Here is a 19,187-nt window from a genome sequence, read left to right as displayed (position 1 = left end):
AAGCAACCACACTTTTTTTCCCATGTGCAAGGGACAGGAGTGTCATGAAATGAACGATTGGAAGACATTTAGAGCATGGGAAATGGCAAAGGACAATGTTAGAAGAACAAATGGTTCATATAGAAACTTGAAGTGACTGTAAGGAGATTGTTCCACCCTTCATTAGTAAAGGCATGGAAGAATTTGAAAGTTAGAACAAGAATTTCGGTCTCAGAATTCTAGGCCACAAGAGAAAAGCCTACTCGGAATGATGGGAACTGTAGCATAGTGGTTATGTTACTGGACTAGTCAACAGAGTTCTGATGACCTAGAGATGTGAGTTCCAATTCTGAGAAATTGTGAATTAATTTAGAAGTGAATATATCTGGAATAAACAGATATAATCAGCAATGGTAATCTTACATTTATTGTTTGTTGTAAAAACTAAAATCATTCACATTAACCCTTTAGGAAGGAAATCTGCTATCTCAGCCAGGTCTGATCTGTATGTGACTCCAGAGAGTAATGTGGTTGACGCTTATCAGTCTTTTAGACAATCTTAGCAAAGCTTTCAATTGAAGGGAATTCACGTTCATAGAATCCGTACAATGTAGAAGCAGGCCATCAAGCCCACGTCGTCCCTGCTGAAGATCATCCCATCCAGATCCACAGCCCTACCCTGTCATTTTCCGTGGCTAATCCACCTAACCTGCACATCCCCGGACACTATATGCAGTTTAGCATGGCCAATCTCCCTAACTACCACATCTTTGGACTGTGGGAGGAAACCGGAGCACCTGGAGGAAACCCACGCAGAGACGGGGAGAATGGGCAGACTCCACACAGACAGTCGCCTGAGATGGAATTAAACCCGGGTACCTGGTGCTGTGGGGCAGCAGTGCTAACCATTAGCCACCATGTCGCCAAATCTCCTCATGGATTGTGCGTTATAAAGAAGTCTTGTGTGTTTTTATTAAGGTTCATCCCAGGCGGCTCTGTGCTGGAGGATTTTCCAGGCTATTCTCAGCAATGCACATACACACAAACATCAGCTTTGTTCCGAGAATAATCAAGTTGGTGAAAGATGCCATTAGGTGTGCCCAAAACTTGCTTATCTTCCAATGCACAGAGTTGTCCTCAAATGAGTCCTGCAGATTTGCACATTTCAATGCCTAGGGCTGCATGCTGAGGGACATGATAAAGCTTGGGGCTCTGCTGCAGAAGAGGTCACTGTCTAAGTTCTTCCAGCCATAGTACACCAAGAGGCTGGCATCGTATGAACCTCTTTAGGCTCTATGCCTACCAAGGAGTGTATGTTGTGAATATTAAGGGTGTTTATTTCTATTATACAATTTGTAATTTTTCAGTCTGTAATGTTTTGCCCTCAGGCTGTATGCCTGACATAGAATGTTTATGAGTTTTACCATCCTGTGAGACTCCTAAGAGTGGAAAATGTCAAATGGGGACAGGTTAAATTTTAATTCTGTTTGTAATGATTTGTTATGTACTTTTACAAATTTTATGAATAAATCAAGCTGCAGCATTTTGAATGAATTGAAATTGTCTAAGAGACTATCATGATTACCGCTCGGAAGGAATGGGCCTGCTGGTATTATCGCTGGACTGTTAATCCAGCGACCCAGATAATGTTCTGAGGACCTGGGTTCGAATCCCACCATAGCAGAGGGTAGAATTTTAATTCACTTAAATTATCTGGCATTAAGAATCTAATGATGACCATTGTCTAATGTCAGGAAAAACCCATCTGGTTCACTAATGTCCTTCAGGGAAGGAAACTGCCATCCTTACCTGGTCTGGCCAACTTGTGACTCCAGATCTGCAGCAATGTGGTTGATTCTGAACTGAATCAGGGACAATGCTGCCTGGCCAATGATGCCCTCGTCCTATTAATGAATAACAGGGATAACAGAGACACGCTGTCTATATTCTTTCATAGGATGTGGATATCACTGGCTAGGCCAGTATTTATTGTCTGTGAGAATGAGGCAGTGAGTCTACTTGAACCACTGCAATTCGTTTACTACAGACACCATCACAATGTTGTCAGGAAAGAAATTCCAGGTATTTAATCAATTGACAGAAGGAGTTCCAAGTCGGGTCATTCACTGAGATGAGGAGATTGAACAGATGGTGCTGTATTTGCAGATGGCACAAAGGGAGGAAAGGGTACTGAAAACAACAAAAATGCTGGAGATCACTGCAGGTCAAACAACATCCATGGAGAGAGAGAAAGCTAACGCTTCGAGCCGAGACGATTTCATCAGAGCAGTACAGATTCCAGCATCTGCAGCAGTTTTGCCCGAGGTGGGAAAAGGTGTTGTGAAGGTGCATGCAAGGATGCAGGCTGATATATCAATGTTAAGAGATTGGACAAAAGTCTAGAAAATGGAGTATGATGTGAGGAAATGTAAAGCTTTTCCTTGACAGGAAGAATAAAAATAGGAGTATTACTTAAATGGAGAATGGCTGTAGAATTCTGAGGCACAAAGGGGTCAAGGTGTTCTGGTTCATGAGTCACAATAAGTTAAATGCAGGGAAATTATGTAATCAGGAAATGCTAATCCATATTGTGAGAGGAATTGAATGGATAAACAAGGATGCTATGTTTTAGCAAGGCATTGATGAGACCACAACTTGAATATTGTTTACAATGTTGGTCATCTTATTTAAGGAAGGACGAACATGTGTTGAGGGTGGTTGAAATGAGATTGCTGGATTGATATCTGGAATGAATAGTTGGTAAATGTAAAAAGTTTGGACAGTCTGCGCTTGATTCTACTGGAATTCAGCAGAGTGAAGAATACTTTGATTGAAGTTCATAAGATCCTGAATTATCTTGACTAGATGGATAGAGAAGGGATCAGTTGTGGTGAGTCCAGAACTAAGGGACACTTTTAAGGTTGGGAATCTTCCCTTTAAAACAGTCATGAGGAGAATTACTTTCTCTCAGACGGTTGCACAATTTTAGAATTCTGTACTTCAGAATGTGGCAGAGGTTGGGGTCATTGAATATTTTAAAGGCAGAAGTAGATAGATCCTTTATAGGGAATGGAAACATAGATGATCAGGGTAGGTAGGATTGTGGAATTTGGAACATAAACAGATCATCCATAATCTTATTGAATGGATGGTTTGAAGAGACCAATGGCCGCATTCTACATCTAATTCATGTTTGTATTGTACTTGGAAGGAACTTGCAGGGGCTGGTGTTCCCATGGATCTGGTGCTATCACCCTTCTAGATGGGCATGCCTGTAGGATTGAAAGGTGGTGTCAAAGCAGCCTTGATTAGTTGCTGCACAGCATTTTGTAGATGGTACACACAGTTGCAACTGCGCATGGGTGGTAGAGGGAGTAATTGTTGAAGGTGAAGGATTCGCTGCTTTGTTCCTGATGGTGTCAAGCATCTTGAGTGTTTTAGGAGCTGCACTCGCCCAGTTAACTGGAGAGCATTTCATCCCACTCCTGGGGAGACTTTGGGGAGTCAGGTGAGTGAATTAATTGCTTCAGAATTCCCAGAACTTTTGCATGGCTAGTCCTGCAATATATTTCCAAGTCAAGGTGGCAGGTGGTTTGAAGAAGGACATGCAGGTAATATTTTTTGGTGTTGAGAAAGATAGTAGAGGAGGTCGAAAGAAAGCATCCTATTACATTTTAAGTAGACAGCCTAAGTTTGTTGATACTACGAAGAAATTCCAAACAGATGAACATAGAGTGAATAAGAAACTCAGATGTTCATCATTAGTGGGATATGTATTGAGAATTTCAACTTATGGTTATATTTTTTAAAAACAGGCATTATGATTACAAAGTGAACGTTTCAACAATAAATAACATACAACAGAGGAAATCTTTTGGTATGATGGTTGACTCACATAGGGTGAGTGATTTGGCAAAACAAATACGTGGAAAATCCCAGAGTATTGAAGAAGCTGGATCTTACTGTGAGGGACTTTCCATCTCAACGAAGGCATTTCATGTGTTGGTGTCCCTGAATTCATTCATGTGACTACATGCTGACATCTAGTATGGCGCAAAATATTTAACAAAGGCTTGCAACATAATGCTAAAGCAAGAATATTTTCATGTATTTCTCTCTGCACTTTTAACACTATGGGATACATTTGCTAGGTTGGGGCTATTTTTAGTTGATAATGAAGTAAGAATATATTAAATCATATTATCTAGATGCCTACTTAAGTCACTAACTTGGGTCAAACCAGGGTAAATATTGTATTATATTCATTCATGCGTAAATCACATACTTTCTCTGGCTTCGCTATGTTACACCGAATTCTTACTTAGTGGAACAGTACTACAATTTACTGGGTTTTATGTTGAATTTGTTCAGCTTAATGATAAATGCCCAGCATTAAAAATATAAGTACCCTGAAGCTTATCTATGACCTACAAAATTCCTCTGATGAGGACAATGAGTGTTCCTGCATGCAATTAAACTAATGCTGTTCAATGGCAAGGCCCAGGGAGCATATGAGTGAGCTGAGTCAGTGGAGAGGGTGCACATACAGCATGAGTCATGAGTCAGTCAGGCCATGGAGATCAATGAGATGAGCTTTCAGAGTCTACATCCATCATTTTCTCTAGCTGTGGGGTTTCTTCATATTATTGCAGTGCTGATGGAGAAATTTAAGCAGCATGAAGTGAATGCTCAAAATGAAGGAAATTGTTGCAGGATGTCACGTCATAACAAATCACTTGCCTTGGGTGTAGTGGCAATTGCTAATATAAATAGAACATTAAGATCGGTAAAGGGATCTGTAAGAAACTAAATCCAGGATCTGATAAATGGAATCGATGGGGTCATTCTTTTCATTACAGAGACATCTAGGTGAAGGGTCAAGTGCAGGAAGCTAGCAAGGATGAAAATCGATCAGGGAAAGCCAGATATTTGTGATTAGTGGTACCAAATTAAGTATTTTAGAGGTAGGAGGAGGGAAAAATGGAAGTTAAAGAATTTCCCTGTTTTGTTCTCAGAAGTTTCAGTTCGGGACAAATTGAACAAAATAATATGCATTGCAAGTTAATAAATGTCAAGTTTAATATGACTGAAAAGATTTTCAATTAAGGGTGTAGAACACAGCAGCAGCAGAGGAGTAGGAAGGCTGACTTTTCAGGCCTAGACACTTTTTATAACTGCTATTTATCTCTGTGAATGCAAGCAACATTCACATGGGATGAATGTGTGAAAGCAAGAAGATATAGAGGCACTATACCTGCCTGCCAGAGGTTTTCTCAGCTTTCTATAAACTAGGTAATGTCACAAGGCCAGCACAACTCTCCTGCTAATACAGATAAATGTCATTGTATGTTGTGTACATTGGGTATCCCACAGTAATTATCTCTGTTCTGTCCTATTTGTAGAATTATTGGAGGAGTTCAGTCCGTTCGTGGAGAGGCTGGGCTCTGATGAGAATTTTGTCGATGTAAGTAAACTGGTAGAGAAGAGACTGCAGCAGATAGGACCTGGTGGTGTTGTCCCAGAAAATGTGTTTGTGTCTGGTCATGTGTATGGTAACCAAGGTAGGTACAATTCCTTAGCAGTTAAGAACCATATGTTTACCTGTGTAGACCTTCAACATGAGAGAGCGTTTCCTCTCCATCCATCCCTACGTCTTTATCTCATACTCTTCACTTAAGATGTTCCTGAAATCTATCTCTTTGACTAAGCTTCTGGCCCCCTGTGCTTCTAACTCATATGTTACTGTATTATATTTTGTATGATTACACATCCCTTGGGACATTTCAGTAGGTGCTTTGTAAATGCAGCTTGCCGTTGTTATCGGCACAGCAATCACTCAGCTGTTAAATCTAGGGGCTGTCCATAATAGTTTGTCATAATTCTGAACATAATTTTTACATGCGTACCTGTTACAGCAGCTGCATTGACATATATTTAGTCTTGCCCTTACATGTCAACTACTCACTCATATCTTTCAGCAGATCTATCGGGATAATGGGTAAATGCCGGATCAACCATGTGATTTTTTAAATGTATAGTTTAGCCTGACATAAGCGTAAGAGATAATGGATGCCAGTTATAGGACAGTCTGTCATGCTGGTCATTAAGCTGACTCAGCACAGATGAGATACTTCTTTGATACCTTGAATCCAAAAAGCAGCATGGAGGAAGAGAGAGCAATGGCAGAGAACATTGTGAGGGCAGGAGAGAGCATTATGGAGAGAAAGAGAGCCCAGAGGCAGAGCAAGGCATGGCCCTGTGGCTCCAAAACAGGCCTGAGAAAAATCACAGTGTAATATCACCAGGAAATGTTTGGCTGTTGAGTATTTTTTTTGTTTATCTTTAAAAACCCATGTAATTTGTTAGTAATTGGAAGATTTTAATTGGTAGTAGCAAGATTTACTAGCAGTAGTGAAAGGTATCAGAAGCAAAGGGTTTAATAATTGAATAAATTAAGACAAAATAAATTACCTAACGCACAATAATGACGATAGGGTGATATATCCTAAGGAAGGGTCACCGGACCTGAAACATTAACTCTGTTTTTTTCCTTCAGAGATGCTGCCAGACCTGCTGAGCTTTTCCAGCAACTTTATTTTTGTTCCTGATTGACAGTATCCGCAGCTCTTTTGGTTTTTATTAAGTGATATATTCTGACTGCAGCCAGTGGAATCCAAGCCAAACATATCTGTGTATACGTTTACAGCTTGAAGAGCTTCAGCTCATGGACATTGAGCTAGAGGCTGAGTTCCAGACATCACGTAACATCAGGAATGAGGAAAGTGGTGACCTGGGCACCTCTTTTCTGAAGATAGCCACATTGCTCAGAATAGGGTTGTCTGACTTGCTAAGTGGCCACAAGCAGGAGGGAGTGACTGCAAGTGAGGAGGTTTGGGGGACCGAAAGGAGAAGTGGAAGATCCTCAGTCTTTGCTGTTTTCTGAAAGGTTTGAGGTTCTTGCAACTTGTATGGTTGAGAATGTGGAAGGCAAGGTGGATGAACTGACCATGTCACCATGGCAAAGGAAGCCAATCAGTGGGGAATGAAAGGAGAGTTGCTGCAGTAGGGTGAGGCTGGTAGCCACAGTTCTCTACAGTTAAAAGCCAGAAAGGTCCAAAAGCCTTGGTTATCTACCCAGTGCCAAGGCATCTGCTCTGGACTGAAGAGGAACTAGCTTGGAAAGGAATACCAAAGTAGATATATTTTACTGTCACTGTACAGGGCCTTGGTGCAATCATGTGAAATATTTTTTACAGTAGCGGTCTTCTGATTTTGAAAAGTTTCATTTTTTATTCATTCACGGCGTGCAGGTTTCGCTGGCTGACCAGCATTTCTTGCCCGTCCCTAGTTGCTCTGGGGAAGGTGGTCGTGCGCTGCCTTCTTGAACAGCTGCAATCCACGTGCTATTGGTTGACCCCAATGCCACTAGGGAGGGAGTTCCAGGATTTTCACCAGTCAGCACTGAAGGTTATTTATATTTGCAATATTTCCAAGTCAGGCTGGTAAGTGGTGGTGTTCACTTGTCCTTCTACTTAGCCATGGATTTGGAAGGTCCTGTCTTAGGAACCTCGTTGAATGAAATTGCATGATATTCTTACCTACAACCAAAGGAACAGGGCAGTGGTTACACAGAAACACCACATCCTGAAAGTTCTTCTGCAAGCCACACAACATCCTGGATTGGAACTGTATAACCATTCCTTCACTGTTCCTAGATCAAAATTTTGGAACTCCTTTCTAAAGAGCACTGCTGGTGTCCCTACAACCCAAGGACAGAAATGATCCAAAAAGGCAGCTCACGACTAACTTCTCCGGGGCATTTAGGGATGTGTAAAACAAGGCTGGCCTAGTCAGCAGTGCCCACATCCTGTGAACAAATACAAAAAATTGGAGAAGATTCACTTGAATCAATTATGAAATGAAAGAGTTCTGTTAAGAAGAATTGTTGAATAGGTTAGGCCTTTACCCTTAAGAGTTTAGAAGAATGAGAGTAGTTTTTATTGAAACAAGTTCTGAAGGGGAGGACAAACACTGAGAGAGTGATTCCTCTTGTGGGAGGGACTAGAACTGGAAGATCCAGTTAAAAATGAGAGGGCTTATTAGATGGAGATGAGGAGGATTTTGATTTCTCTGAAAGGGTAATAATTCTCTTCCCCAGAAAGCAGTGGAGCCTTTGCCATTGTGTTATTCAAGGCTGAGTTAGATTTTTAATAGACAAGGGAGTTAAGAGTTACTATAACCACATCAGCCATAATCTGACTGAATGGCAGATTCTGTCTTGAATGGCTGAATTGCCCACTCCTATTCCTACATCCGATGTTCCTACGATGCAGCTGTACAGCACACTAGCCGCCCAAAGGGGATATTCAGTAGTTGTGGATCAGCACATGTACTGCCTCCTAAGGCCATCAAAATTCAAAAAGCTTTCCAATATTTCCTCAATGTGTCAAAGCTAGGGCTTACTCACTTTTATCTTCAATTTAATGCCTGTCAATCCACCTGTAAACACTAAAATTAAATAAAGAGCTGCAGATGCTGGAGATCTGAAACAAAAAAAGAAAATTGCTGGCTGAAACTCAGCAACTCTTCTGATGAAGAGTCACCAGACCCAAAATGTTAACTCTGCATTCTTCCTTTCTATAAATGCTCCATCTGTGTGTACTTCCTGTCAATGCTGCATCACATTTCCGGCACTACGCTCAGGCAAAATGTTTCCTTCACTGTACGTGGTGAAAGATACTTTTAGGCAAACATAACTTGGTTAACATAATGTCTTGACAGCCAGTTCAGAAGTACAAAAAAACTGGAAATGCTGAAGCCATGATGCACAGTGCCTGAAATTAATCCAACAAACAAAAGTAATGTTCTGAATGTCCAATGTGAATAGTAAATAAGATTTCAACAAACATGCTCACTGTTTGCCTAACATCAACTAGACTTTGTCTCCTGAACAGAAACGTGTGGCACCTTGAAGAATAAAATTTGTGTGACCTTATATTATGCTCCTCTCTGTTTAAAGCCTATATGATCTGACTTTTCTTGACCAATGCAGCAAGATGTGCATTACTGTGTTATGTACAAATTTTTATACTTGGAGTTTACAGCTCCTCCTACCGGGAGTTTTTATGATGGGGAGGGGGTGTCGGGGCATGTAAAATATGACAGGCGACTAGCTCACCACATTCCTGGCCACTCCCAACGAGGTCACAGCGAAGGGGTGGGTGCCAAAATTGACAGCCCACCTGCCATTTTCGAAAAGATATTGATGGTTTGTTCACAATTCAATTGACCCAAATATTACACTGTCTCTTCCAAAATACAGTTGGCATAAGCAATGGGCAAGAGGATGTAGGCTTTTCTTTTTAACCAGACCTTTTAAAACTCAAGAAGAAAGGGGCAAGATTACATCTTCAATGGGATGCCATTGCAGACAAAGGAGCCATACCTCTCCCGTACTCCCCAAGATGTTACACCCCAACCATTGTCAGTTGCTGCCTGACCATCAGAACCCACCTCTCACATCCTCCCTGTGTTTCCTTTTCTCACTCTGACCGAAACCCAGGATGTACCCATGACTGTCTTCATCCCAGCTAGTAGCAGCCCCCACTACTCAGGTCTTGCTACTGGACAATCAAGTTGACTGGCAACCATCAAGAGTTGTACTTAGTCCCACTGAGGGGCCATCTGCAATGTATTATTGCCGCAGGATGGTTGGGTTTCTGTGGGCCATCTGGTCTCTGATGTTTCTACTGGCTGGGTATGATCAGCATGCATCCTATTCCCCTCATATACCTTATCCTAGGTGTAACACAGTCCTCGTTCAGTTTGCACTATGGCCTAGCAGAATCCTAACTCTAGTGACACTCAGTTTTCACACCTAGATTCTTATTGGCATAACATTCAATAATGCTGAATTGAGGGATGGTACCATTGGCAGGAAATAAAAACTGAGTGTTAGTTCATCTAAGGTCAAACGGAAACAACATTAGAAAATTGACACGTATTTATATAACATCTTCTACCATTTCAGAATTTCCCAAAACACTCTATACTAGTTTAAGATAATCACTGCTGAACTTGTATCAAAGAATGGGAGAGATAAAGTTGAAGACGTCTGAAAAATATTAACAGCATTTAGACCCATCTGAAACCTTTGCCAATTTGTTTGTGTCCAGAGTGAAGGCTAGAAATCTGGAGGTGTCGACAGATAGCCAGTTGTACAAGCTAATACTTAGCCTCCTCTTTGCTGAAGTCAAGCTGCTGCTGTGTCATGTGGTTAGAAGGGAAGTTTTCCTTTTGACTCTGCAGCATTCTCCCACACATCAGCACTACTGCATTTTACCTGCACATTTCAGATTACAGCTAACAGTTACTGTCTCCACGTTCACAGCCTTTGGAACACATGCCTGTGGCTGGTGGTTGCAAAAAATCTAAACCTAAAAATCTTTGTGTAAAATAGCAAAGCTATGACTCTTCCCACTTTGACAAGACAGAATTCTTTTGCATTTCCAATTAAAAAGTTAAATACATCACATAGTTTTGGCTTTCTGGAAGCTTGAAAGGATAGGGGATTCAACCAGCCTGTGCCCTGTACTCCACTCCTAAACCACACCAGCCCCCGCCTTGCCCACACCCTGATTAGATCCTGCCTTACCACTACTTTTCACTAAACTTTTCACCACTTCCTGGATCACTTCAGGCCTTCTTTATTCCTGCTGTCCCATTTTTGAGTATTGGAGCTCGGATCCTGAATATATTCTTGAGATACCGAAGGGATGTAAAAGAAACATAATGTCAACTGAACCAAATGTAAGAGACACTCCTCTACAAACAACAACCAGCTTACTTCTCTTCCTTGTTGCTGTTGAATCACGTATTCCTATTTCTGTATCTGCTGTCATCAAATATCCCACTGGGCCCTTATCTGTTTTTTATTTATTCACGGGATGAGAGTGTTGCTGGCGAGGCAGCATTTATTGCCCATCTCCAATTACCCAGAGGGCAGTTAAGAGTCAACCACATTGTAGTGGGTCTGGAGTCACATACAGGCCAGACCAGTTTCCTTCTCTGAAGGACAGTAGTGAAACAGATAGGTTTTTCCAGCAATCGACAATGGTTCCACAGTCATCATTAGACTCTCAATTCCAGGTTTTATCAAATTCAAATTCCTCCATCTACCATGACAGGATTTGAACCTGCATCCACTCAGTATTATCTGGGTCTCTAGATTTACAGTCCAGCAATAAAACCATTAGGCCATGACTTTCCCTTTTATCGAGTTTTGAGAAGATTTGTAGCTCAGATTGAGCTCCCTTTTATCACAGAATCCTAACAGTGTGGAAACAGGGCCTTCAGCCCAGCAAGCCCACACTGACCCTCAGAGCATCCCACTCAGACCCATCCCCCTATAACCCACCTAATCTACACCTCCCTGAACACTACGGGCAATTTAGCATGGCCAATCCACCTAACCTGCACATTTTTGGACTGTGGGAAGAAACCAGAGCACCTGGAGGAAACCCACGCAGACACAGGGAGATGTGCAACCTCCACATAGACAGTCGCCTGAGGGTGGAATGAAACCTGGGTCCCTGGCACAGTGAGGCAGCAGTGCTAACCGCTGAGCCTCCATGCCACCTCTAATGTCAAAGCTCCATCTTCTGTATCGGTTGCGGCTGCGATGAAATCTTGGAGTTGTTGGTTCTAATTTCAAGCCAAAGTAGTTTGGGATTCTGTTTGGCATGGACTGGTTGGAACTGAAGGGTCTGTTTCAGTATTTTATGACAAAGACTCTGACTAAAGGACCTCAAGGGGCCAGAAGTTGACTGCGACTGTGACCCTGGGCGACATAATTCAAGCCCCATATCTCAGTGAGAATCAAAAACATCCTCACTTAATAAACTATGAAAAAATTCATCAGTATTTTGCATACGTTCTGGGTTCTTTGTGACATGGAAATGTTTATAACACATTTGTCTACCTTGTTATGTAGCTGAGAAGGGAAAAATGACATGTGCTATGTTCACCAAATTTTTTCTGTACAGCATTAAACACTGCTGATTCAAGACATGTCCGGTTGGCTCTCGGATCCCAAATCGCAGCAGAATTGCGAACAGCAATATTCAACAGGGTAGGCCTCACAGGAGCTGCAGGAATTGCACCCAATAAATTATTGGCCAAACTGGTATCAGGAACATTCAAACCGAACCAACAAACGACATTGCTTCCAGAAAGCATTCAAGACTGCATGGGAAGCCTCGTGCATCCCGTACAAGTGCCTGGTAAGGTTTTCTGACTGTACAGCTCAGTTTAAATTGTGCTGAAGGAGGAAGCCAATGTGAATTGTAACTTGGGCCTTATGTTTAGTGACATCTGCCTATTTGATATTCTTGCCAATTGCTGAGGCGTACAGAACAGAAAAGCCAGGCTTGCGCCTGCATGGTGCAGAATTGCAAGAGTACACAGCAATGCTCAGGTTACAACAAGTGCAATGTCAATACGAGGTTGATTTGAATTTCAGCTTTTTTCAAACCTCCACAGGATGTGGGTGTTGCTGGCAAGGTTAGCATCAAGGTTTCCTAAGCCATTTCAAAAGGCAGATAAGAGTCAACCACAAAAATAAAAGCAAAATACTGCAGATGCTTGACACCGAGAGACCAAAAATACAAACAGAAAGTGTGGGAAAAAAAATCAGCAGGTCTGTCAGCATTTGTGGAGAGTGAAAGGAAGTTAATATTTTGAGCTCAATATGACTTCTTCAGAAATCTTAGTGATGTGGAAGAAGAGAGGTGGAAATATGATCGGTTTTATGTTGGTGAGATCAAGGAGGGGTGAGTCAGACAAAAGAAAAGGTCAGGGAGAGCTCAGAGGCAGTCAGAAATTAAAGAACTAAATTGTCTTGGGGACAAAAGGCAAAGGGAATGTCATTTTGTGGTCGTGGCTGTGATGAAACCCTCAGACTAAGAGGAGGTGGTGGTGTTGTCGTGATGTCACGGGACAATTAATCCAAAAGGCACAGCTATTGTTCTGGGAATACGGGTTCAAATTCTGTCATCATAGACAGTGAAACTTGCATTTAATTTAAAAATCTTGGAATAAATAACCAGCTAGCTGAAATAACTCCATAGAGGCTGGTATCCCATCACCACGTCACCCTTTAGTTACACACGGAGAGTCCGTGACCTTTACCCAGCTCCCTCAGAGCCAGCTGTCAGAGTGAACAAGACGACTGACACCCCTGTTTATATCTGTCAGGCAGGGCTCCCCGATTGGACCAGATTAACAACCTCAATCGGGGAACTCATAACTGCCTGGCTGACTGCTTTACAATCGCTACACTAGCCTAATGGTGACAACGTAATTCCTGCTGATTATTGTAGAAACTCACTAATATCCTGCAGAAATAAAAACCTCTGATCCTTACATGGTCTGACCTGCATGTGACTCCAGACCTACTGCAATGTTGTTGGCTCTTAAATGCCTTGTGGGCAATTTGGGATGGGCAAAAATGAGTTAGCCAGTGATTCTCATATTCAAAATAATCAATTACTTTTGTTCTGAGCAAGCTAGAATTTGCTGTCAAGTGTAAAATGCACATTCCAAAGCACTCAGTCCCAAGAATTATTAGGTGGCAACAATCAGTTCTCCCCAGTGGATGGAGCTTAATGAAAGGTTTCCAGCCAGTCATTCAGGACAGTGTAGAGGCCCCTGAAAAGCGATTTCTAGACAAAAATAATTGGAGAGAGAAAGAGGGAGGGAAGAATATACTCCAGTTCGAGGGGTTGATATTTTTTGCTGTCCTGCAAGCAAAAAACTGACCTCCAATTATTCTGTGTAGCTGGGGAGCCTATTTGGAGTTGAGAGCAGTTGAATATCTCTATGTACCTGGGACTCAGGAAGGTCCTAGAAGTAAATGAAGCAGAAATGAGCTGTTGAACTATGTTGCAGAAAAGGCAACTGAATTGATTAGCCAACTCCCACAGCTGCCGAGACTACACCTCCTGCCAACCACCTTCCTGCAAAAATGCCATCCCCTATTCCCAATTCCTTCAAATCCGCTGGATCTGCTCCCAGGATGAGGCATTCCACTCCCGAACATCTCAGATGTCCTCATTTCTCAAGGACCGCAACTTCCCCCCATTCAGTGGTCGAGAACGCCCTCGACCATGTCTCCCGCATTTCCCGCAACTCATCCCTCACACCCCCTATCCACAATATTAACCAAAACAGAATCCCTTTCGCCCTCACATACCACCCCACCAACCTCTGGATCCAACACATCATCCTCCGACATATACGCCATCTGCAATCTGACCCCACCACCAAAGACATTCTTTCCTCCCCACCTTTATCTGCTTTCCGGAGGGACCACTCTCTCCGTGGCTCCCTAGTCCGCTCCACACTGCCCTCCAGCCCCACCATCCCTGACACTTTTCCCTGCAACTGCAGGAAGTGCTACACTTGCCCCTACACCTCCCCCCTCATCCCCATCCCAGGCCCCAAGAAGACTTTCCACGCCAAGCAGATTTTCACCTGCATATCTGCTAATGTGGTATATTGTATCCACTGTTCCTTATGTGACCTCCTCTACATCGGGAAAACCAAGCAAAGGCTTGGGGATCGCTTTGCGGAACACTTACGCTCAGTTCGCAACAAACAACTACACCTCCCAGCCACAAGCCATTTCAACTCCCTCTCCCATTCCTCAGACGACATGTCCATCCTGGGTGTCCTGCAGAGCCACAACAATGCCACCCGAAGGTTGCAGGAATAGCATGCAATTTTCGCTTGGGAACCCTGCAACCCAATGGTATCAATGTAGACTTCACAAGCTTCAAAATCTTCCCTCACCCTACTGCATCCCAAAACCAACCCAGCTTGTCCCCACCTCCCTAACCTGTCCTTCCTCCCACCTATCCCCTCCTCCCATCTCAAACCCCACCCATGCCTCCTACCTACTAGCCTTATCCTGCCTCCTTGACCTGTCCACCCTCCCTGGACTGACCTATCCCCTCCCTAACTCCCCACCTACATTCACCTTTACTGGCTCCATCCCCACCTCCTTAGCCTGTCTGTCTCCTCTCCACTTATTTTTTCTTTTATCCATCTTCTATCCGCCTCCCCCTCTCTCCCTATTTATTTCAGAATGCTCTTCCCCTCCCCCATTTCTGAAGAAGGGTCTAGGCCCGAATCGTCAGCTTTCCTGCTCCTCTGATGCTGCTTGGTCTGCTGTGTCCATCCAGCTCTACACCTTGTTATATCAGATTCTCCAGCATCTGCAGTTCCTACTATCCCTGAATTGATTAGGGGCTGTGTAGGGAGCCAGTGGGATAAGTCACAAAAGCCAGGGCCTGGGACTGAAGTCATGGGCACTGGTGCTGCTTTTGATCCTGGTTGCCCCTGACCCAAGCACAGCAAGCCCATTTGTTTCAGCCAAACCCAATGACCCCATCCCTCTGACCTGGCCATAGGGAGGCCCCCTAGCTCCTGGGCCCTTGTTATTAGATCCTGATGTACTCCCTGACCCAGGCCCGACCAAGAACAGTTGGATAATTTTGTGCTGTTAAAAGTCAGGCCAAGTTATAGGAGTTAGAAGTTAGCTAAGAATGGGAGTCATGGTTTAGGAAAGATCCTGGGCGTCATGCTGGGTCACTAGATGCCAAATGCTATTACTGATTAATATACCTGAGAGTGGTCTTTGAAAAGCTATGAGCAGCATCTCTTGCTTCAGCTGGACAAGATTGGGTTCAGGGGAAAAACAGTTAGAAATGATCTAGCTTGGTGAAGTTAGCTGTTCGTGAAAGGCTGGGGTTGTATATTTCAGTGCAATTTGCTGAGTCAAGATGATCATGGAACCAGGTAGCAGAGTAATGAAGCAGAACAAGAATGGCCATCGAGCAGTTCATGATGGTTCAGCTCTTGAGAGGATGCTTTAGAACTCATTGGTGAAAGTGGATACCTTAATTCCTTGTGAAGTTTTATGAGGTTGATGACACCATCGTTTTGACATCTGATAGGAGTTAACTGAGAAATCCATGATATCTACCTAAGTTGCATTTGCTATTTGATGTGTGCTGTGTGGCTTTCGGTCATAGTGTATTATCCTTGTTTGCAGCATCTTAATTCTGGGTATTAAATTTGCAAGCATTTCTATTGTAGATTGTCTTACTGTTCTTACTTTTAAAGAATTGGTAATTGTTCAAAACTTTGCAATCCTGTGACTTAAGCAAAAACAGAAATGCTGGAAAAACTCATCAACTCTGGCCAACATCTCTGTCTCAAACTTCCTACACTGTTCCAGTAAAGCTCAGCACAAACTGGAAGAACAGCATCACATTTTCCGTTTGAGGATCCTGCAGCCTTCACAATTCAATTTTGAGGTCAATAATTTTACAGCCAGAACACCTTCTTCCACAGCCTTTAACCACCCCCACACCCCAGCCCTTCTCCTCACATGGGCTGCTTTGAACACAGCCAACCTATTTTTACCCACTTATAGCCCCAATTAGAGCTTTCCTTTATTTCTAGTATACTATCATTAAATTAACCCCCTTGTCTCCCTAACTGTCATAATCTCTCTAGCTCTCTGGGCTTTACCTCCACTTATCTGCTCATTCCTAAGTCTCCCCCCACCCAACCAACCCAACCCAGATCCAACCAAGTCTTCAGTGCATATACCACCTTTTCCTAGCTACTATTAATTCTGAAGAAGGGCCACTGGAGTCAAAACCTTAATTCTGCTTTCTACAGATGCTGCCAGACCTGCTGAGTTTCTTCAGCAATTTCTATTTTTGTTTCTGATTTCCAGCATTCACAGTTGTTTGTTTTATTCGATAGTCCTTTGGCTTTAGTCTTTTTAGTAAATTCAAGCTATGGTTCAAGAAGGCAGCTCACTGGCACCTTCTCAAGAGCAAATAGAGTCATAGAGTTGTACAGCATGGAAACAGCACCTTCAGTCCAGCTTATCCATGCTGACTAGTTATCTTAAATAAATCTAGTCCCATTTTGCCAACATTTGGCTTATTTTCCCTTCCTATTCATGTGCCCATCCATATGCCTTTTAAATGTTGTAATTGTATCAGCCTCTACCACTTGGTCTGATGGCTTATTCCATACACGCACCACCCTCTGTGTGAAAAAATTGCCCCATAGGTCCCTTGTAAATCTTTCCCCTCTCACCTTAAACTGATGCCATGTAGTGTTGGACTCCTCCACCCTGAGTAAAACGCCTTGCCTATTTACCCCATCCATGCCCCTCATCAAATTATAAACCTCTATAAAGTCACCCCTCAGCCTCTGATGCTCCAGGGAAGATAGTCCCAGTCTATTCAGCCTCTCCCTATAGCCCAAACCCTCCAAGCCAAGCAACATCCTTATAAATCTTTTCTGAACCCTTTCAATTTCCACAACATCCTTCCTATATCAGGAAGACCAGAATTGCACACAGTATTCCAAAAGTGGCCTAACCAGTGTCCTGTACAGCTGCAACATGACCTCCCAATTCCTGTACTCAATGCATTAACCAATGAAACAAGCATAACAAACTCCTTCTTCACTATCCTGTCTATGTAGGACTCCACTTTCAAGCAACTATGAACATGCATTCCCAGGTCTCTTTGTTTTGCAACATTCCCCAAGACCTCATCATTAGCTGTATAAGTCTTGCCCCAATTTGCTTCTCCAAAATGCAGCACATCACATTTATCTAAATTAAACTCCATCTGCCACTCTTTGGCTCATTGGCCCATCTGATCAGGATCCTGTTGTACTCTGACATAACCTTCCTTTCTGTCCACTCCACCTCCAATATTGGTGTCATTTGCAAACTTACTACCCATACCTCCTATGTTCACATCCAAATCATTTATATAAATGACAAAATGCAGTAGACTCAGCACAATTCCTGTGATATACGACTGGTCACAGGCATCCAGCCTGAAAAACAATCCCCCACCATCACCTTCTGTCTCCTACCCTTGATCCAGTTCTATATCCAAATGGCTTGTTCCCCCTGTATTCCATGTGATCTAATCTTGCTGTACAGTCTGCCATGAGAAACCCTGTCGAATGCCTTACTGAAGTTCACATGGATCGTATCCATTGCTCTGCCCTCATCAACCCTCATCATTACTTCTTCACAAATTTAATTTAGTCAATGAGGCATGCCCGCCCACACACAAACCCATGTTGACTAGCCCTAATCAGTCCTTGCTTTTCAAAGTACATGTAAATCCTGTCCCTGAGGATTCTCTCCAACAACTTGCCCACCATCGATGTCAGGCTTTTCTTTACCACCTTTCTTAAATAGTGGCTCCACGTTAGCCAACCTTCAGTCTTCTGGCACCTTCTCTGTGGCTATTGACGATATAAATGTCTCAGCAAGGAGCCCAGCAATCACTTCCCACCCTGCCCACAGAGATCGAGGGTACACCTGACCAGGTCCCAGGGATTTATCCACCTTTATGCATTTTAAGACGACAAACTCCACCTCCTCTAATATGGACATTTTTCAAGATATCGGTATTTATTTCCACACGTTCTCCATCTTCCATATCCTTCTCCACAGTAAACACTGATGCAAAATACTCATTTCCTACCACTCCCATCTCCCGTATTTCCACATATAGGTGGCCTTGCTGATCTTTAAGGGCCCTATTTTTTCCCCAGTTAACCTTTTGTCCTTAATGTATATTGTAACATCGCTTTGAATTCTCCTTAACTCGCTTTGCCATTTCCACCTGTGTTTTTTTCCGTGAGCCCAATCTTGTTCACCTGAAGCAAGAGATGCTGCTCATAGCTTGTCAAAGACCACTCTCAGGTATACTAATCAGCTGTGGCATTTGGCTTCTTGTGAGTCAGCATGACACCCAGGATCTTTCCTAAAACATGTCTCCCTTACTAACATTTCTTCAGCCAGACTGGTGGGCCTGTGGAATTCATTGCCACGGAGCGCAGTGGAGGCCAGGACATTAAATGTCTTCAAGGCAGCGATCGATAAATTCTTGATCTCACAAGGAATCAAGGGCTACGGGGAGAGTGCAGGGAAGTAGAGTTGAAATGCCCATCAGCCATGATTAAATGGCGGAGTGGACTCGATGGGCCGAATGACCTTACTTCCACTCCTATGTCTTATGGTCCCTAAGGAAGGCTCACTAGACCTGAAGGGTCTCTGATGAAGGATCTAGGCCCAAAACGTCAGCTTTTGTGAT

The 19,187-nt window shown here is 43.0% G+C and overlaps 1 protein-coding gene across 2 annotated transcripts in view; it reads left to right on the top strand.

The window, feature by feature from the left end:
• Positions 1–19,187, top strand: part of poli (polymerase (DNA directed) iota) — a 56,961-nt gene that overhangs the window by 25,757 nt on the left and 12,017 nt on the right. Inside the window, exons 4-5 of one of the 2 annotated variants that reach the window (XM_048545007.2) lie at positions 5,382–5,540; positions 12,024–12,260. In XM_048545007.2, the coding sequence (XP_048400964.1) occupies positions 5,382–5,540; positions 12,024–12,260 (396 nt within the window). The remainder of the gene's footprint in view (positions 1–5,381; positions 5,541–12,023; positions 12,261–19,187) is intronic. The other variant, XM_048545072.2, reaches the window with a different exon arrangement.

This window comes from Stegostoma tigrinum, chromosome 1 (genome assembly GCF_030684315.1).
Source record: "Stegostoma tigrinum isolate sSteTig4 chromosome 1, sSteTig4.hap1, whole genome shotgun sequence".
NCBI classification, from domain to species: Eukaryota; Metazoa; Chordata; class Chondrichthyes; order Orectolobiformes; family Stegostomatidae; genus Stegostoma; species Stegostoma tigrinum.
The sequence above is the reverse complement of the archived record's forward strand: the minus strand, read 5'-3'. Positions and strand labels throughout refer to the sequence as shown.